At 44.1% G+C, this 18,714-nt stretch overlaps 1 protein-coding gene across 3 annotated transcripts in view; it reads right to left on the bottom strand.

The window, feature by feature from the left end:
• Positions 1-282: 282 nt before the first annotated feature.
• LOC102444570 (protein FAM47E-like) overlaps positions 283-18,714 on the bottom strand; it is a 48,521-nt gene continuing 30,089 nt past the window's right edge. Inside the window, exons 1-8 of one of the 3 annotated variants that reach the window (XM_006133886.4) lie at positions 14,799-15,517; positions 13,453-13,831; positions 11,363-11,523; positions 9,568-9,721; positions 8,210-8,416; positions 6,218-6,370; positions 2,501-2,578; positions 284-1,226 (exon numbers count right to left, since the gene is read on the bottom strand). In XM_006133886.4, the coding sequence (XP_006133948.2) occupies positions 1,095-1,226; positions 2,501-2,578; positions 6,218-6,370; positions 8,210-8,416; positions 9,568-9,721; positions 11,363-11,523; positions 13,453-13,818 (1,251 nt within the window). In that variant the 5' untranslated portion in view covers positions 13,819-13,831; positions 14,799-15,517 and the 3' untranslated portion in view covers positions 284-1,094. Of the gene's footprint in view, positions 1,227-2,500; positions 2,579-6,217; positions 6,371-8,209; positions 8,417-9,567; positions 9,725-11,362; positions 11,524-13,452; positions 13,832-14,798; positions 15,518-18,714 lie in introns of those variants that run through there. The other 2 variants (XM_006133885.4, XM_075929430.1) reach the window with 2 other exon arrangements.

An 18,714-nucleotide genomic window follows, 5' to 3' on the forward strand; every position in this document is an offset into this window, starting at 1 on the left:
GAAGAAGTGGTAAAAGTCCTGTGAGGGAATTCAAGTGGTCCTTACTGCAAGTGTCATAGCCCAAGGCTGGTGCTACACAGACAGAGGAGAGCTCGTGCTCTCTGGGGGCATAAAACCACACCCAGAATACTATGACCAATAAATAAGAGTTAGAAGGAGGCACAAATTTGGTTTCAATGAACAGGACAGTCCCAGAAGACATGAAAAAAGCCCACGCTTACTAGGCTATTTCCACATCACTCACTCGAAGCCCCATACTTGTGCCATACAGAGTGTATTCCACTTGGGGAATGGTATAAGCCATACTGCCAAGCGCTCAAAGGGAGGTTTTGTCTAAAGATAAACCTTTTCTGGTGTAGTCTTGGTATGAGAAGCTCTCTCTCTTAGAGGTTCCCTAGACTAGTAATCATTTATGCACGTAAAGAAATAATCGAGTTGTTGGATTGCAAGCTCCCTAGGAAAAGGACAACTTCTTTATGCTCTATACAGCATTAAGAATGGCAGTTAACAAGTAACACACCATATCCTGATTCTTAACCAACTGCAGTGCAGTAGAGCCAGCCTGAAATCTCTAGGGGTGCGTCTACACAGCACCCTAAACTCTAAATAAGATATGCAATTTGCACTATGCAAATTGCATATCTTATTTCGAATCTATTTCAAAATAGCTTATTTTGAAATTTGGCCCATCTACACAGCACCGCATTTCTAAACGATGCCCTATTTTGAGCCATCCCTTATCCCTCGTGCAATAAGGTTTACAGGGATAGCGAAATAGCGCATCCGCTATTTCAAAAAATATTTTAAAATAATGGGCATGTTCCTTGGATGCGGGGTAGCTATTTCGGGATTCCTCAGGAAGACATACCCTAGAATGTAACAGAGCGTCCCAGCCAGCCTTTACAATGGATGAGCAGCCAGGACAGCTGGCATATGTCTTGAATTTATTAATTCGAGTAGTTCTCTTTAAACTATATTTGACTATAACATTTTCTAAAAAAAGGAAACAATCAAACTCTCTTTGAGATTACTATTATTGGAGCTTCCTGGAGCAGTTTCACTAGTACTTGTGTTTCCTGTGAATAAGGTCTGTGTTAATTAACAATTGTGGAGGAAGAACCTTCTCTGATCCCTTCAGGTTTCTTCAGAGATTCTTTCTTGAAGCCCTTTGAAGTCCACTCTTGTGCTCTGTTAGCATCCTGGGCAGCCAGCATCTGCAGAAGAAACTAAAACAAAAGATATATATACGTACAATTACTAGCAATGCACTTAAATGGCTGTTGAATACAAGCATGTTTTAAAGAAACTGCAGGGGATCAGGAAATCAGTGTGATTAGTGTTGACATATAGATTTTTTTTTAATGAAAGCAATTTTAAACCTGATGGAATTGTGCCAGAAAGCACTCAATAATGGGATTTTCTGTATACGCACAATTGCTATACAGGTAATAACAGAAATGCAAGCTTCCCTTACACTTACACCTTTTAGAAATCCTGTCACCAGCTATGCCAGTTACACCTCCAACCCAGCAATTAACAGCAGGGTGTAAACACAATTTTCCTGCGCAGTGTGTATTTTCTCTTCATTTTCTTAGTGAGAACTGCTTTATCCAAGCTGTGTTAACAGCTCTGGGGATGATGCTATTAGCAGTCTGGCTATGTGGAGTGGAATAAACTTACATCAGCATTTTGAATATGGCCCTCGAGCTAAGAGCACTGTTCCTGGCTTGTTTGAATAGAACCAACCCACACTGGAGCATGGTACCCAGATATGCTATACCTCATTGTGTGGCTGGAACCCATACATTACAGGTCTACTCAACTTTGAAAGCCCCAGGGCCCACAATGATATTCACAGCACATGCCGAGGGCCGCAACTTAAGAGTAGTTGCATATACATGTAAATAGATATCAGATATATGCAAATAGTTTCTTTCACGCTGACGGGCATGAATACAAAGATTAAGGCGAGACTACACAACACGCAGGCCCCATTTAAGTCAGTTCTGCTGATATTAATAAAATGCAATATTTACCCGATTTCCACCCATATGACAGCACATTTAATGAGCAGTGACAGTCCAGGAATTTAACTACTAAAACGCATCTCAACAGAAGACCATCATATTGACTCGCCGTTGTGGAGCGTGTTCCCAGTAGAGGCCATATCCAAAGAATCCCATCTGTGGGCTGCATGTTGAGCCCTGTGTAAACCCAAACCATACTGCAGGATGCAAATAAATGGTTGTGGGCCGCATATTGAGTATCCCCTTGCATTGCCCCTTTAGCTAGTGTCTAGCACAGCTATATAACCAGCTTCTCATATGGGTCTGAGACTAAAAATCTTTGTCCTCAAGGGTCAGGGAGCCTATGCTAGAAACAACAGTGTTTGAACAGAGTTGCAGCAAGCACAGCTCTGATTCCTGAATGTACAGACCTAGGGCACAACGGCCCAGGCTGTTGATCATGTAGACCGTCTGCTACGCAATCATTGACTTACTGCAGGCTTCCGGTAGCCTTTCCTTTCGAGGAATTCCTGAAAAGCCCGTGTTCCATGGAGCTGCATGAATTCTGCATCCTAAGAGAGTTTCCAAAGTAGACATGAGCAGCTTCATATTAAGGGAAAGCTTAAAATAAGCCCATGAAACTTACATTTATTTACTCACTCAGGGTACGTCTACACAGCAGCGTTATTTTGGAATAACTAATGTTATTCCGAAATAACAAAATGTGTGTCTACACTTCAATCCTTTATTTCAAAATAATGTCGAGCTGGAGGACTTCTTACTCCGACTCATGATAACCCTAATTTCACGAGGAGCAAGGGAAGTTCAAGGATGAGTGTTCTTCCTTCAGCTTCCTGCTGGGTAGCCAGCGCCAAAAGCTGAGTTCAGCTATTTCACTTTAAGCTACGCAACTGATGTAGCTGAAGTGGCTTAGCTTAATTTGACTTTAGCCCTGCTGAGTAGACGTAAAGGTGGTGGGACTACAAAGGGGGTTTCTGTTAAATTCTCACCTGTACCACAAGTGCCATTTAAGCTAATTAAGATTCCAAATGGTTAACTGATTTCTAATTTGCTGCTTTTACAGAGATCTGGTTACTTCACAATGCTGAATTGTGATTAAAAAAAATAGATCCCAAAGGTTAATTTATGGTCACCTAGTTTGACCTTCAGTATAACACAGGCCATATAACTCATCCGGGAATTCTTACAGTAGAGGAAGTTATTCTTCCTTACACTGTAAGAGAACACTATTGAACTCAGTAACTTGTAGCTGAACTGTATCTTGTTTTTCGATAAATGCCTTGTCAAATCAAGGGTCAACAGATTTTCAGATGAAGCAGACACCCCATCCTGCTCCTAAGACAGGATCTTTTTCAAATCTCTCTTTCTCTGGGCTTTACCTTTGTTGTTATCTTAGACCAGAGATGGAGAGCCTATGGCCCATGGGTTGAATCCAGCCCCCAGCTTCTCTTGGTCAGGCCTGCAGCGGGGTTTGGGGCTTCCCTTCTCCCCCATAGTACTGCGACCCCAGCACTAGTCTCCTTGCCTTGCTCCCCTCCCTACCCCAAGTGATGGAGAAGTGATGGGCCAGCTAAGGTGGGGGGAAGCCGAGAGCTGGATCAAGGGAAACTGCAGCTGGATTTGGCCCCGTGTGGCTGGTGGGAGCCCCAGCCCTCCTGAGCGTGTCAGTGCGTTTTTAGTCTTTTTTTGTTTGTTTGTGTCTCCGGAACCAGGCCAGAGAGGGTAGGGTTTGGGGGTTTTTTTGGGGGTGGGGAGAATTGGCTTCTCAGTGGTGTGTGATCCCCAAACAATTGGCTGTCTCCACTGACTTTCTGATTTTTTCCTTGCAGGATTACTCTGTTTCTGACCTTAGTGCTCTATCTCAGAGTTATTCAGACCCTTGTAACTCCTGGTTTGGTGCTAGCAGAACCCATCTGGTCTGACATCCAGGTGAGTCCAAGACGCCCTTTGAATCTCTATGACAGGTCCTAGAATCTGATGCTCTCTGACAGCTCTAAAGTAGAACACTATGAAACGGCTACTTATTCCCTGTCATTCAGCACGCCAAGATTGTATAACAATCATTGCTTTAAAAACCTGGCTCCCTGTCCCTCAAACTGAGACTTTGCTAAACTCTTGAATTTTACTTCACTTCACTGCCCTCTAGTGGGCCAGGAGTATCTTTCCTATTCCTTAAACATGAGTTTTGGGAGTGGGGTGTACCCACAAAACCTCACGATGCCATCTACGGCTGTGTCCAGACTCCATGCCTCCGTCGACGGAGGCATGTAGATTAGCCAGATCGGAAGAGGGAAATGAAGCCGCGATTAAAATAATCGCGGCTTCATTTAAATTTAAATGGCTGCCCCGATCTGCCGATCAGCTGTTTGTCGGCAGATCGGGAGAGTCTGGACGCGATGCCCCGACAAAGAAGCCTTTCTTCATCGACACAGGTAAACCTGGTTTCACGAGGCTTACCTGTGTCGATGAAGAAAGGCTTCTTTGTCGGGGCATCGCGTCCAGACTCTCCCGATCTGCCGACAAACAGCTGATCGGCAGATCGGGGCAGCCATTTAAATTTAAATGAAGCCGCGATTATTTTAATCGCGGCTTCATTTCCCTCTTCCGATCTGGCTAATCTACATGCCTCCGTCGACGGAGGCATGGAGTCTGGACACAGCCTACATGTTTTGTTAGTCTTTAAGGTGCTACTAGAACATTTGTTGTTTCTTAAGTTTTTCCAGCCAAGGACTAACTCAGCTACCCCCTGAAGCTTCCTGATATGTTAGTAGATCTTTGACACTCGTTTGCTAGAACAAAATACAGTGATTACAGAATGAGCCCCTCTGCTGTTCACTGCCATTCTGATACTAACACTCGGCCTTCTGTTGCACTTCATCGTAGCATTTTTTATGACTTCTTGTAACCCACACACCTAGTGGGTGTGGTTCAGGGTCCCACCTAGTGGCACTGAGACCACTGACAAAGAGAAAGACTGAGTCTGCTCTACAGCCTTAGCTGAAAGCCAGCTGGCTTTTAGCACATGCACTAAACTCTAGAGCTCCCAGGTTTGGTTCCTCCTGTCAGTGTTATGTTACCTCATCCCCTAAAGTCTGTAAGTAGGGCTGTCTGTTTACACCAGTGATGGATCTGAGCCCTTGTTTATAAGGGTGGATATAATGCAGCCAAATGCAAGTGCTTTCTAAGCTGATGTTTCATGTGCTTGCTCCCTCCCAGGGGATGAATTTTTGCCAAGTTGGAAAGTGTTTGGTTGATCTACTTCAGTGTTTCCCAATTGTATTTGGCCACGGAACCCATTTAAACTCAAAAGAATTTTTTGGAACCCCTAATAACAGTATTATATATGGAGCTGAAAAAGTAGACCACAAATAAGTAAGGATAATAATAAACAAATGCTAAACAAGGTCATGAGATCGACACAAATGAAAATTGTTTTCAATAAAATTCATAAATGCTTAATATTAATTATTATTTTAATAATAACATGTTGTTGTAATGGAATTTTCTCACAGAACCCTTATTTTCACTTTGCAGAACCCCGGGGTTCCCCAGAACACCATTTGGGAAACACTGATCTACTTATTTACTGAAGCAAAACACTCTCACCTGCATTAAAAAGTCACTGAAAATCCTTCAGAGTAAATGCTGGTATGTTGTGTGAATCTGCCTTTTAGAATCATTGCCCACACAGAGGCCCTGCTGGGCCACCATTTCGTGTGGGCTAAATTAACAGCCATGGCTGGGCCACAACTAACAGTAGGGTTATAATATAACAGTAGGGTGTTTCTCAACCTTTTTTTTTGACAGTACCCCTTAAAAACATAAGTACCCCCGGTATCTACAGTTTTCAGACACAATTTTTTTCTACCGTTGCAACACATTTGTTTAAACAACTTAATCATAGCCGGGCGGGCAATGAAATTTGGGTGTAAAAAGTACAAAAATAATAAAACGCTGTAAAACTTAAAACACAAATTCAATTTTCTCCAAATTTCTGTTGTGTTGATGTATCCCCCAGACTTCTCTCGAGTATCCCTAAAAGGACTCGTACCACTGGTTGAGAAACACTGATATAAACCACTCCCCGCACTGTGACTATGTCAGACAGCATATGGTATGTGGGCATATTCCAGGCAGTTCGTTAACTCCGTTCAGAACTATACCACAGTGTCCAGGGGTGCTTGCAGTACCTTTGCACTAAGCTGGTTCCTTAAAATCTGAAAGGTATCAACTGTTGCATTTGGATCCTCTAAAGGTTCATTTGCTCTTTGTTTTCTCCATGTTTTTGGTTCAAGGTACCAGGCGCCATATCTGATCTTCTCCCGTTTTGGTTGGGATGGGTCCTATAAAAAGATCATTGGTAATACTCACAAGCCATGTTTGCGTTTGCCTTTCCTCCCACTACGTGCTATGTGAACCACTGCTTTTTTTTTCTGGGTGAAATGTCAGACCTGATGAACGGATGGGATGGACAGAATACAGCTGATTATGTCTCCCATTGGTCTCTACAGCAGGTATCCTATCTCTGCTATAAGTATAAATCTTTCATTAGTTATCTTCCATAATTATCAGTTCTCATTGATTTTTTTTTGTATTACATATAGCATTAAGCAAGGATCCATACAAGACAGAAATCCTCTCACAGGAACTTTTTCTCTTCATCTCAAGCAACAACTGCTTAGCTCTCATCTCAAACATGCTAATTTTATTTGTGGATGACCTGAGATGTCCTAGAGGATCACAGCTCTGGAGTAATTGCCCTAGAGAATGTCTTTCCATCATCTTCTTCTTACTATATATTTTAGAAATGTGCATCTGTCTGCGTGTCCGTCTGTCCATGAGTCTGTTTATTCAAGAACTCCTCCTAAATGGTAAGAGCTAGGACCTCCCAATGTGGTAGGCAGCTTCTTCTGATCATAACTTAAAGCAAGGTCAGAGTTTGGTTGTGCCAGGAGAATGGGATGTGCCTGGAATGTGATTGTTTCTCATAAAATGGGAAGAGAGGGGACCGGTGGGAGGGGATTCTACTGTAGAATGACCAGTGGGAGGCAGAAAGGGGCCAGAGATTGGGACCTGGACAACTATAACTCCATTGGGCCAGCAGGGGGCAAGGATGGAGAAAGGGACAACTATTTACTATATATTTCAGAGAGTTGATCTGTTTGTGTTTGTGTCTGTCACAACAGACAGGCACCCCTCCCACGGCTGTGCTTGTTGCAGCTGAGGTGAGAGAAGGCTGGAGTTGTCCTCTCTCCCAGGGCAGCCTGCATCCTGAGCCCCTCCTCCCTAACCCCACCCCAGAGCAATGATTTAAATGAAGAAAAACAAAATTTGAGTTAAGGACCGCAGCAATGCTGGGTAAGTCTTCTAACTAGTCTCTAAAGCAAAACCAGCTACAATTTTGGAGAAGCAGTAGCCTCTCCATTGCTATGTTTGTGATCTGCTATCTGGCCCAACTTTGCTCTCTTCCCAAAAATCGTCAATGTCACTTCCTCTTCAGGTTTGACACAAGTGCTCTGTGGTTAAGAGATAATATTTCGTCCCAAGTTTTAAATGATTAAAATGAAAGCATATAGCAAAAAGAGCCACAAACAGGAGGGGTAAGAATTTGTAAGTTAAAAGGCAGTTCTCCACATGCTCCCCAGGCTGTCAGTTACACCAGCATAGATACAAGAGTTGAAGTTTAAGAGAGTCCAAGAACTAAACCACGTCGCACCCCCTCTGAATTTGACCCATTGTGTGGGAGCCTGCAATTCTGGACCTGATCCAAATCTCATTGAGCTCAACTACAGTCTTTCAATTAACACCAGCGGGCTTCAGATCAGGAACTTTATTCAAGCAAAACTTCTGAGCATCAGTGGCAGGTTGGCCAGTAAAGGGACAGGATGGCTAGGCCCTAAATGATGTTCCCAGTTCCCATCTTCACTTGTTCTAGTGTTTTACCTCAGGCAAAAAAAAAAAAAAAAAAAAGGGTACACAAATATTCAAAACAGACAGAGATTTTAAGTGCTTTGATTTTTGGTGCCCACCTTCAAACACCTAGAGGAATCTTTTTTTCAGAAGGCGGGTACTCAGCATTTCTTGAAAACCAGGTTGCTTTAAAGGATCAAGCTGGGCACCCAAAAATCCAGGCTCCTAACGTAATTAGAAATATCTGAAAGTGTAGGTTCAGGCCTTTTTACCTTGGCAAGGCATGGGTGGCATCTGGTGTGAAGAGGACTCTTGACAGCAGTCGATGGAGGTGAAACACTCACATACTTTCTCAGTTCTGCTGGTACATTGTGTAGTTCCACAACATGGATGGGCACAGAAAGCACTGGCTTGCTTTCATATCTAGTGTCAAACAAGCTCAGAATGGTGGCTTCGTCTACCTTGTATTTTTCGCCTTCCTTTAAATTAAATTTAAAAATTTTAAATTGTAATGAAATTAAAGGAGATTGTCTATTTCCTAGAATTGGAAGGGACCTTGAAAGGTCATTGAGTCTAGTCCCCTACCTTCACAGCAGGACCATGTACCATCCCTGACAAATTCTTGCCCCAAACAGTCTCTTGAAGGATTGAGCTCATAACCCTGGGTTTAGCAGGACAATGCGCAAACCACTGAGCTATCTTTTCTCCCCATTAGCTGGTGTAAGAGTAGGAGAAAGCAGCTTCTCGAACAGTCATTCTGGTTTGGCTAGCCCACAACTTGTATCCCCAGACCTCATCTTCCTTACGCTAGCCAGGGTACCTTTCTTGTGTCACAACTGATTTCTGCTAATTCTATTAATTTGTACATATATAACATGTGGTTTTCATAGCAATCGATAGGCACATGTAAAGTTGACTTAACAGCAATATGAATTGGTGAACTAATGTTGATCAAATAAATGGATTCAACTCCAGAATGGAGCAGTGTACTTGTCAGATTTCATATAACTATGTCCACCCAGCAGGGAAATGCTTTGATTAAACTTAGGGTATGTCTACACTTGCACCCTCTTTCAAGAGAGGGATGCAAATGAAGCCAGGATTTAAATATCCCGTGCTTCATTTGCATATTCGTGTTATGGCGCTATTTCGAAATAACAGACGCTGTTATGACGCGGTTATTTCAAGAGAAAACCCTTCTCTCAAAATTACCCTTGTTCCTCATACAATGAGGTTTACCAGTTATTTTGAGAGAAGGGTTTACAGCGCCTGTTATTTTGAAATAGCGCTATAATGCGAATATGCAAATGAAGCGCAGGATATTTAAATCCCGGCTTCATTTGCAATTTCGAATGTCTTCATTTGCATCCCTCTCTCGAAAGAGGGTGCAAGTGTAGACATACCCAAATTGACTTGACAGTATTCCAAAATAAGCTATTCTTTGTTTCGTTGCATTCCAAGTGATTGAATTCAGTTTTCCCCCCAAACATTCCTGTAAATTAGGGTGAACATTTTCAGACCCGCATCCAAAGTTGTATTTAGGTTGCCAAGCCTGGAGAGCCTTAGGTTCAGTCTTGATCATTGCATTTCTGGAACGAGTGTGTGGAGTTTTACAGGTTCTTTTACTTACCAGAGAAGCCACCCAGTCACAAAACTCCTTAGTCACTCGCCTTACATTTTCATCTAGCAGAGGACTGTAGCTCAGACTGGCTTTCTTTTCTCTTGCTGCTACCTCTTTCTTGGACAGGTAGGTGTACTGTGCATTCTTGCCTTTGGCCTTCTTGCTGCTTAAGATATTAATGTTATATAATAAAACCTAAAATGTCTTTGATTAGCAAAAACAAGACTTGGTAATAAAGGACACAGTGCAGTCACAACTACAGACGACCACATAACATTTGTGGTTATCTTGTTTTGGATCACAGATGGTTCAGTTTATTTCCCGATGACTTGCATTCTTGAGACTAAATAGCACAGGGTACGTCTAGACTACAAGCCTCTTTCGAAAGAAAGTGTCTAGACTGCAACCTCTTCTTTTGAAAAAGTGAGCCACTTTTTCGAAAGCGAGCACCCAGGCAATCTGAATGCTCTCTTTTGAAAAAGCTCTGTTTGCATTCAAGAATGCCTTTTTTCGAAAGAGCACTTTCGAAAAAAGGCATTCTTCCTCGTGAAATGAGGAGTACCGCCGTCGAAAGAAAATCCGTGTTCTTTCGATTTAATTTCGAAAGAACGCAGCTGTAGTCTAGACGCAGGTGAAGTTTTTTCGAAAAAAGGCTACTTTTTTCGAAAAAACCCTGCAGTCTAGACACAGTCACAGTGTTTTCATGCATTAACCTTTCACCTCTAGAGGACGTGATCCAAACTGGGAAGCCACTTATCCTCCATCTAGTGAGAAAGTCCCAAGTTTTGAAGGCCAGGCTTATGTTCAGATCTCATTTTTCTGGGGAAAAAAAAGTAATCCGGATAAAAACAAGCAACCCTTCAAACTGGCAAATTATACATGATGGTCACTACATTTTACTAACGCTGTTACTCTCACCCTCCCTTACCTGCTTGTTGAACCACTACTTATAGCTTCCCGTGATTTATAGTCTCTCCTTATGGTTTTGTACAACACCTAGCACAATGTGATCACCGTCTTGGGAGAGGCCTCAGGCCAGGACTACCAAATGCATTCTAGGGCATCGATTTACAATCAGCATTACCCGACGGATTCAAATAAGGGTATTTTGTGATAAATACAGTCCTTTTGGTACCGGATTTTGTTAAAAAGATTGGCCCACAATTTTTTTTTCAGGAAAAGATACAAAATGATTTTCAGAACACTGAGCACCTCAAGCTATATTACATTGGTCCAAATGACTCCCAAACTATTGTATAAAGGTTACGAATATGGAAAGGAATGTGACAACTATCCTTTTCTACAGAGGAAAATACCAGGTTTACCGCAGCAGGGGGACTAAGTGTCGGGATTAAGATATACTTGAAGAGGAGAGTCTTGTCAGGAAACTTTCTTGTGCTATGCACCAAGTTCTGTGCTGATGTTTGTCCCATGAAACAGCTCTGACTTTCTCAGGGTTACTTGGGGCAGAAAATACACCGGTGTCTGGCCCTACATGGTACCATTACCATATCACATTTGTAAACAGACACTTTAAAAGTCATGATTTGGCCAAGTTTGTTCTCCACCTCTCTGGGAAACATGTGATCCCATAGCCACAACCTGGCCCAGCCCTTCCGCATGACTGTAAAACATGCTCTCGGACAGGCAAGACCCTCTTAAGGTGACTAGACACAGAGTATAGTATACACTCAACATTAGAAACAGAGGAGAGAGATTGGACTTGAACTGGACCCAGGCCTAGCAACAGAAGGTGGATCCAGGCAGCCGTGGGGCTGCGTACACGGTCCTGTCCCATACTCACAGTGCTGATGGCTTGGAAGACATTTCTTTACTTTCCCCTTCCCCCTCCTGCTGGGGCTGAAGTTTCTGAGGAGTGTGGCTCTCCCCGTCACAGTCCTTGTATCCAGCTTCATTATTCACGTGCATCTCAGGGTCCAGAATGGCCACAACCTCCTCGAAAAGCTGAGAGCCAAACCAGAACAGAACACGGCATTCACACCAGTGCAGTTCCCGTGGAGTCTACATAAGGGGGCACATTACAAACAGTGCACCTGGACAGCATAGCAAGGGCCAGATGAAATCAGCCCTACTGTCCATTTAGTATTCTCTCCTGTCTCACACACCAGATGCCTCAGAGGAAGATTCAAGAAACCCCTAATTTGACAGATAATCTGCCCTCATGAAGGACTCATTCAGTCCCTAATAATTAGAGATCGGTGTCATACCTGAAGCACAGGGTTTTATATACCTTCCCAAACCTGGTTTAGCATTAACTAATGTATCTCTGGATAGATATCCATGTAAAAGTCCAGCTCTTGGCCTGAACTGTATACAGCAGCAAGGAGTTCCCCCAGTCTACTTATTCATGATGTGAAAGATTTTTCTTTCATTGGTTTTGAAGTTCCTGCCTTCAATTTCACCAGAAGTACTTTTTTCACAACCTAAGGACAGAGGTAGAGTCTACACTGACTTAGGATCTTGCTGATCAGACCCAAGATTTCCCATTTGCCCCTCAAAATGTCTAAGGATTCTCCTGCTATGTACATTGGACAAACATCTCAGACACTTCGCCAAAGGATTAATGCCCACAAAACAGATATCAGACAAGATCACAAAGAAAAAACAGTTTCTTGCCATTTTAACCAGAACGGACACTCTCTCAATGACTTAACCACCTGCATTCTGCGACAAAAACCTTTTACATCTGCACTTGAAAGGGAATCCTCTGAACTGTCATTCATGTTAAAATTCGACACTCTCCAAAGAGGAATGAACAAACACTTGAACTATCTTACCCATTATCAAGATAGCTTCCCCAATTATCACCTCTAATACCATTACCTCACAAACATCCCACTCTCCCCACCTCTAATATCATCAATTCACAGACACTTACCTTCCTTCCTTCCCCCCCCCCGCATCCCCCTCCTGTTCTGAAATTTGATTTGTTCTTTTCATATTTGTTCATTTTTTTAATTGTATCCTTTGGTATATATGGTTGTGACTATTTTCTTCCACTATTTGATCTGAGGAAGTGGGTCTGGCCCACGAAAGCTCATCATCTAATAAACCATCTTGTTAGTCTTTAAAGTGCTACATTGTCCTGCATTTTGCTTAAGGATTCTCCTGACACACTAAATACTCTTTCCTAGTGGTCTTGCTGCTTCTTAACCTCACCCCAGTATTTTGTTCCCTCATAGCATTTTGCCCTGAGGAGGCATGTACTTGCCATGAATTCGTCTCTCTCATGCCCTTCCCCCAGCACAAGACTAACCCTTGGCCTTTGCCTGGTCCTTCCCTCTCCAGATGACCATGCTAACTCTGAGCTCTGTTACCAGAAGCTCCCTCCCCTAACCAGAGGTATAACTGTGTGCATGAGGCAGGGAATGGGCAGGGATACAGCCAGGCTGGGGGAAGATGGGGCTGTTCAAGAGACAGGCTGCAAAAGATCGGGGGTTGGATTAGGTCAGGACTTGCGCATGTGTCCGGGTCAAACTCTTACCTCTTTAATTTTGAGCACAGACACTGACCTCATGGAACATCCAGTTACATCTGATGCCTGGCAATAACATTGCTGGCTACACACTCTGCCTGAATATGACCCCGTGTGCTGTTTGACTTCTAAAGCAGCCCTTTTAAAACAATGCTTCGCCCTCTTCCGTTTTGACAAATGAACGGGGGCAGGATCACTGACTACAAACAATGCGACAAAACTCAACAATGGTAGTAAGCCTGTGACCGATGCCAGTGCAGATCTCTGGCTGTGTTTCAGATCATTCACCTTGCCATGATGAGTCATATAGTCTGTAGATTTTCTGTTTAAGGAACAGGGTTCTTTTTCTATTTAAAACTTGTCTGAAAGAAGAACAGTGACAGCCATGGGGACTTTACCTCTGGAGGGACACTGTCTTCCAGATGAGGGTAGAGAGCTAGAGGGTGTTGGCTCAGGCAGTATTCTGTCTGTGCAATGAGATCTCTCCTGGCTTTCTGCAACGGACTGAGCTTTGAAGGGCTGACTTGGATTTTGGTGCATTTTTTCCTTCCCTTGTTCCGGGCCATGCGTGTAGCATCAGATGTGAGATTACCCAGCACAATTGGTGCAGGCCCCTTTGTGCCACAAAGGATGATGTTGCCCGTAGGCGGTGGGAAACCACTCCTGAAATCATCCAGGCCCCTTTTCAAGAATCTCCAGCGCTGGCTGTTAAGGGAATCGGAGAACCTCCGTTTGTCGCGTTCTTGGAAGTACTTAGATGGCATTTCCTCCTGGTATCTGAAAGCAAACACTTCTGGTCAGTGCTTGATGGAATGCAGATGTTAATGAAACACATGAACACCACTGGAGTCTCTCCAGTGTTCTTCTTTGCTGTGCTGTTAAGCATTTCAATTCCTAATCATAGAACCATAGAACTGGAAGAGACCTCAGAAGGTCATCAAGTCCAGCCCCCTGCTCTAGGCAGGACCAATCCCAACTAAATCAACCCGGCCAGGGCTTTGTCAAGCCGAGACTTAAATACCTCTAGGGATGGAGACTCCACTACTTCCCTAGGTAACCCATTCCAGTGCTTCACTACCCTCCTAGTGAAATAGTTTTTCCTAATATCCAACCTGGACCTCTCCCACCACAACTTGAGCCCATTGCTCCTTGTTCTGCCATCTGTCACTACTGAGAACAGCCTCTCTCCATCCTCTTTGGAACCTCCCTTCAGGAAGTTGAAGGCTGCTATCAAATCCCCCCTCACTCTTCGCTTCTGCAGACTAAACGGACCCAAGTCCCTCAGCCTCTCCTCATAAGTCATATGCTCCAGCCCCCTAATCATTTTGGTTGGACCATCACTTATTTCTTCTATGTCCCCTGAATTCTCTTTTCTTCTCATTTTAACAGTTCAAAACTATCCATGGGTAATAGTGACCCAAATTCTGTTCACCTTACTTACTATTCACTGGTTTCGGGGAGAGGGAGGGGGAGGAGGGAGGAAGACTACCTGCATGACTGAATAGTAGTCTTATTTCAAACAGATGCTACCAGCTCTATAGCATGATCCTCATCTGCCAACGCCTAGAAGATCTATCATACAGATTACATATAATCTAGATTTTTAATAAAGCGTCCAGGTAACATGCAATTTACTCTGAGCATCAGACAGCTAAATTTCAATGGCATGTTAAATAATTAGTTAGGATACCGTGGTATTTGTAAGCTGACAGTGAGCTGAAACTGCGAACATCAAAATACATACCTGAAGTGCTCCAAAACTCAGGACAAAATTCTCACATCCAAGATGGCCTCTAGCTCGGTCACTGATGCAGGGACAGGATTTATAAAATGCTCCCCCTTCAATGACAGTGCAAATAAGTGGGTAGCTATGGTTTTAAAAATACAGACGCTTGCAGTGTTGCTTCGGGGCAAGCAGGGACAAGGGATAAGCTTCCAGCCACATCTTGCACAGCGCAGGCATGTTTGGAGCTGGTTGTTATGGAAACCAAATCCCATAGACTCACAACGAAGTCCTCTCTTTCTCTCTCGCACACACATACACAGAATTGATGAACAGTTTGTTGTGAAATGCAACTTCAGAATTAAAAGCCAATTGGATTGCATCACCTCAGCCGAGTCCTCGCGCATGAAGTGTTATCGTTAAACACTTGACTCAAAGGGCTTCTCTAATGTTTACACAATGAAATAACGCACTGCCTCCGTGATGATTCGCCTCGCACATTTATGATAAATTGTCTTCAATATTGTTCTGCACAAGTGGGGGAAATGCTCATTTAACGAATAAATAGAATAATTTCTGACCCAGTAACTATTAAGGAAATGACTTAAAAGGGAAAATGCATGGATTTAAATGGAACTACTTGTATAAGTAAGGACTGTCCTGTGAGCAAGTGCCAGTCAAGCCCAAAGGGCACAGGAAGTTGGTAGTAGGCCACATCTTGCTAGTTCTTGACCACTGTAACTCCTCTTGTATATAGACGCATGATGTTCAAGTGACCTATATAATTAAATATAAGCATGTACCTATTCCAAACATGCAGATTAAAGGTGTTCTCTCTCTCTTGTGCACGTGTATAGAGTGGAACATTAGAGTCCAAAGAGGTACATGCTACAAACACACAGGCGAAAGGTGCTGCAGACAGGGCCGGTCCTAACCAATTGGTGGCCCCGGGCAATTGCCCGGCTCACGCCTAGAGTTGCCACGTGGTTTAAAAAAAATACTAGACACAAATTTTTCAAGAAAGCAAAAAAAAAAAAAAAAAAAAAAAAGGAGGGGGGAATTGGGGGAGTAACCTGGGGAGAAGATTTGGGATAAATTATTCCATTTATCCCCACATGCACAGTGGGGATTTTGCATTTGTGTATCACTGCATAAAGTTACGGCCCACCCTGTCACTTACCCGCAAGCTACTGCTGCCTGCCTAATGGTAATACAGTACAGGTTAGATCTCCCTGGTCCGCTACCCTTAGGACCTGCGCGGAATTTGCCACTCCAGGGGAGGTCAGGCCTTCCAGCTCCACACAAAGCAGCAGCTGCTCCTGAGGGGGCCGCCTGGTCCCATGCAAGGCATCAGCTTTTCCTGGGTCTCCCTGCCCCTATTGCTCAGTCCCACGCTGGGCGGCAGCTGCTCCTACCCTGTCTGACGAGGGGTGGCAGCTTCTCCCAGGGCTCGCTGTCCCCAGGTCACTGGCCTTGCGGGCTGCCACCCGCCAGACCGGCTGGGGCTCTCTGGCCTGGCAACATCGGTGGTCCTGATGGGCCACAGATGTTGCTGGACCAGAGAGGTTCAACCTGTACCAATATGTAACAACGCATCAGTCCTTGGAGATAGCGCAAGGCAAATTGTAGGGAGCAGGTTATACCTCTGCACCAGCACAGTCACTGCCAGAGAGGAAGTGGTCTCGTGTTTTGAGGCAGAAACTGCTCAGATTCGGGCCTCATGCTGAGAGAGCCGGGCGGGGTGGAACTCTCATCTCTCCCTCCTTGTTGAGTGATCAAGCAGCTACTGGACTGTCAGCTAGCCTTGCTATTCGCCAGACCAAAGCAGCAGGGCAGGGCCGGAGTTTTAGTTTCAGTTTCAGGGGCTAGGTGTATGAGAAACTCCCTTCCTTCCGAGCAGGGAGAGAGCTGAAGTCACTGATGGGGAAGAAGAGCCATGTGGTTTCTGCATGCGCCAAGAGTCTCAGGAAGGAAAATGCTTTGTAGCAGGAAAGAATAGTTGTTCCCCTTTTGAAAGGAATGCTATAGCTCGTTGCTCATGGTAGCGCACTACACACCACATTTCAGATAGTCAGTAAAGAGCGTATACTGGATATTTAGACAGTTGTTTATTTATAAGAGCATGCAGTTTCACAAAGCATTGCCATACAAGACTTGCATTACTATTGGTGAATGGACACCGCTTTTTCTTTAGAGAAAGATTATTCAAAATTTTTCTTTTTAGCAGAATAATAAATTGCAAGAAGATGCTCTCAGCACCAGAGTTCCCTGTAAGTTGAGCACTTGGGTTGCCACCCAGGAGACATTCAAATGCTGCCCAGGTGATTAGCAGAGCACCCACAGCTGGCAGCATGTGTTTTTGTGGGTGGTGCACATCTGCACATCCTCTATGCACGTAACAAAATATATTCCACACATAGATGGAAAAAATTAGAAAACATTGACAGGACAGATTGTTTCTACATGTTATGCGGAAAGAATTTTTTCTTTACTTGCATTTACAAATCAAAGACTATTCATATTCAAAGATGGGTGTGGCCAGGTCTCCCTGGCAGCAGGGTGACCTAGTGGTTAGGACCCCAATTTATCGGGGGAAAAGAGGTGCAGCTCCCTGCCACTTTTGCCCCAGGCCTGGGAATTCCAGCCTTTTATCTGGGTATAGTTCTTAAGTTTGGGACATGGCCCCAAGAGGTCAAATTTCCCCCTCTTTCATAAAGGTTCCTTGTGGGTTCTCCCTCCTTTGCCCCAGGGAGTGGGGTGAGAGGCTCACGTGCTCTGCGGGTTGGCCATGTAGATGGGTTCTGGCTCAGATACTGCAGACAGCAGAACCAGCTACTGTCTCCTCGCTGGTCAGCCCCCAACTGAGCCAGGCTCCTCTCTCTTATTCTCCCGCCAGCTCAGGCATTGGCTGCAGGTAAAACGGGGTGGGGCTATCTGGGCAAAAAGGCTTTGTTTAGCCCCTGCACTGCCAGGCCCTCCTCTCACCCCCTCACAATGGGTTTCAAATGCAGTGGATGAGTGTATACAGTCCCCGACGTGCTGCTGCGAGGTTGCTCGTAAGTGCAGATGGTCGTTAGCTGAGGTTGTCGTAAGTCAGGGAACGGCTGTCGTGACTACCGAATAATCTCCCTCTCTGTATAAAAAAAAATTTTCTGCCGGACAACAGAGTGACAAATCTTGGAGAGGGACAGACATCGCTGAAGGAGAGACAACAAATAAGAAATAACGATAGGAAGCCTGACAATAACCATCAGATGATAGCGCCAGAAAACCCCAAGCTTAACACCACTTCACAATTAATGATTGCAAAATCGTTAGAGTCAAACTGGAACTTATGGCTGTGTCTAGACTGGCCAGTTTTTCCGGAAAATCAGCCGCTTTTCCGGAAAAACTTGCCAGCTGTCTACACTGGCCGCTTGAATTTCCGCAAAAGCACTGACTTCCTACTGTAAGAAATCAGTGCTTCTTGCGGAAATACTATGCTGCTCCCGTTCAGGCAAAAGTCCTTTTGCACAAAGCTTTTGCACAAAAGGGCCAGTGTAGGCAGCTCAGATTTGTTTTCCGCAAAAAAACCCTGATCGCGAAAATGGTGATCGGGGCTTTTTTGTGGAAAAGCACGTCTAGATTGGCATGGATGCTTTTCCGCAAAAAGTGCTTTTGCGGAAAAGCGTCCGTGCCAATCTAGACGCTCTGTTCCGAAAATGCTTTTCACGGAAAACTTTTCCGTGAAAAGCATTTCTGGAAAATCATGCCAGTCTAGACGTAGCCTATAAGTATAAAGATGGGGGGCGTTATGCAATCGGGAAAATAAAACAGGTTACAAACCAGAAACTGCAGCTCATAAAATATTCCAGCTTTCTAGCCCTTATCCTCTCATATTTGCACTCCTGGAGATTGTGCTGTACAAATCTCTGTTGAATTACTGCATTCTTAGGCC

The sequence above is a fragment of the Pelodiscus sinensis genome, chromosome 5 (assembly GCF_049634645.1).
Source record: "Pelodiscus sinensis isolate JC-2024 chromosome 5, ASM4963464v1, whole genome shotgun sequence".
NCBI lineage: Eukaryota > Metazoa > Chordata > Testudines > Trionychidae > Pelodiscus > Pelodiscus sinensis.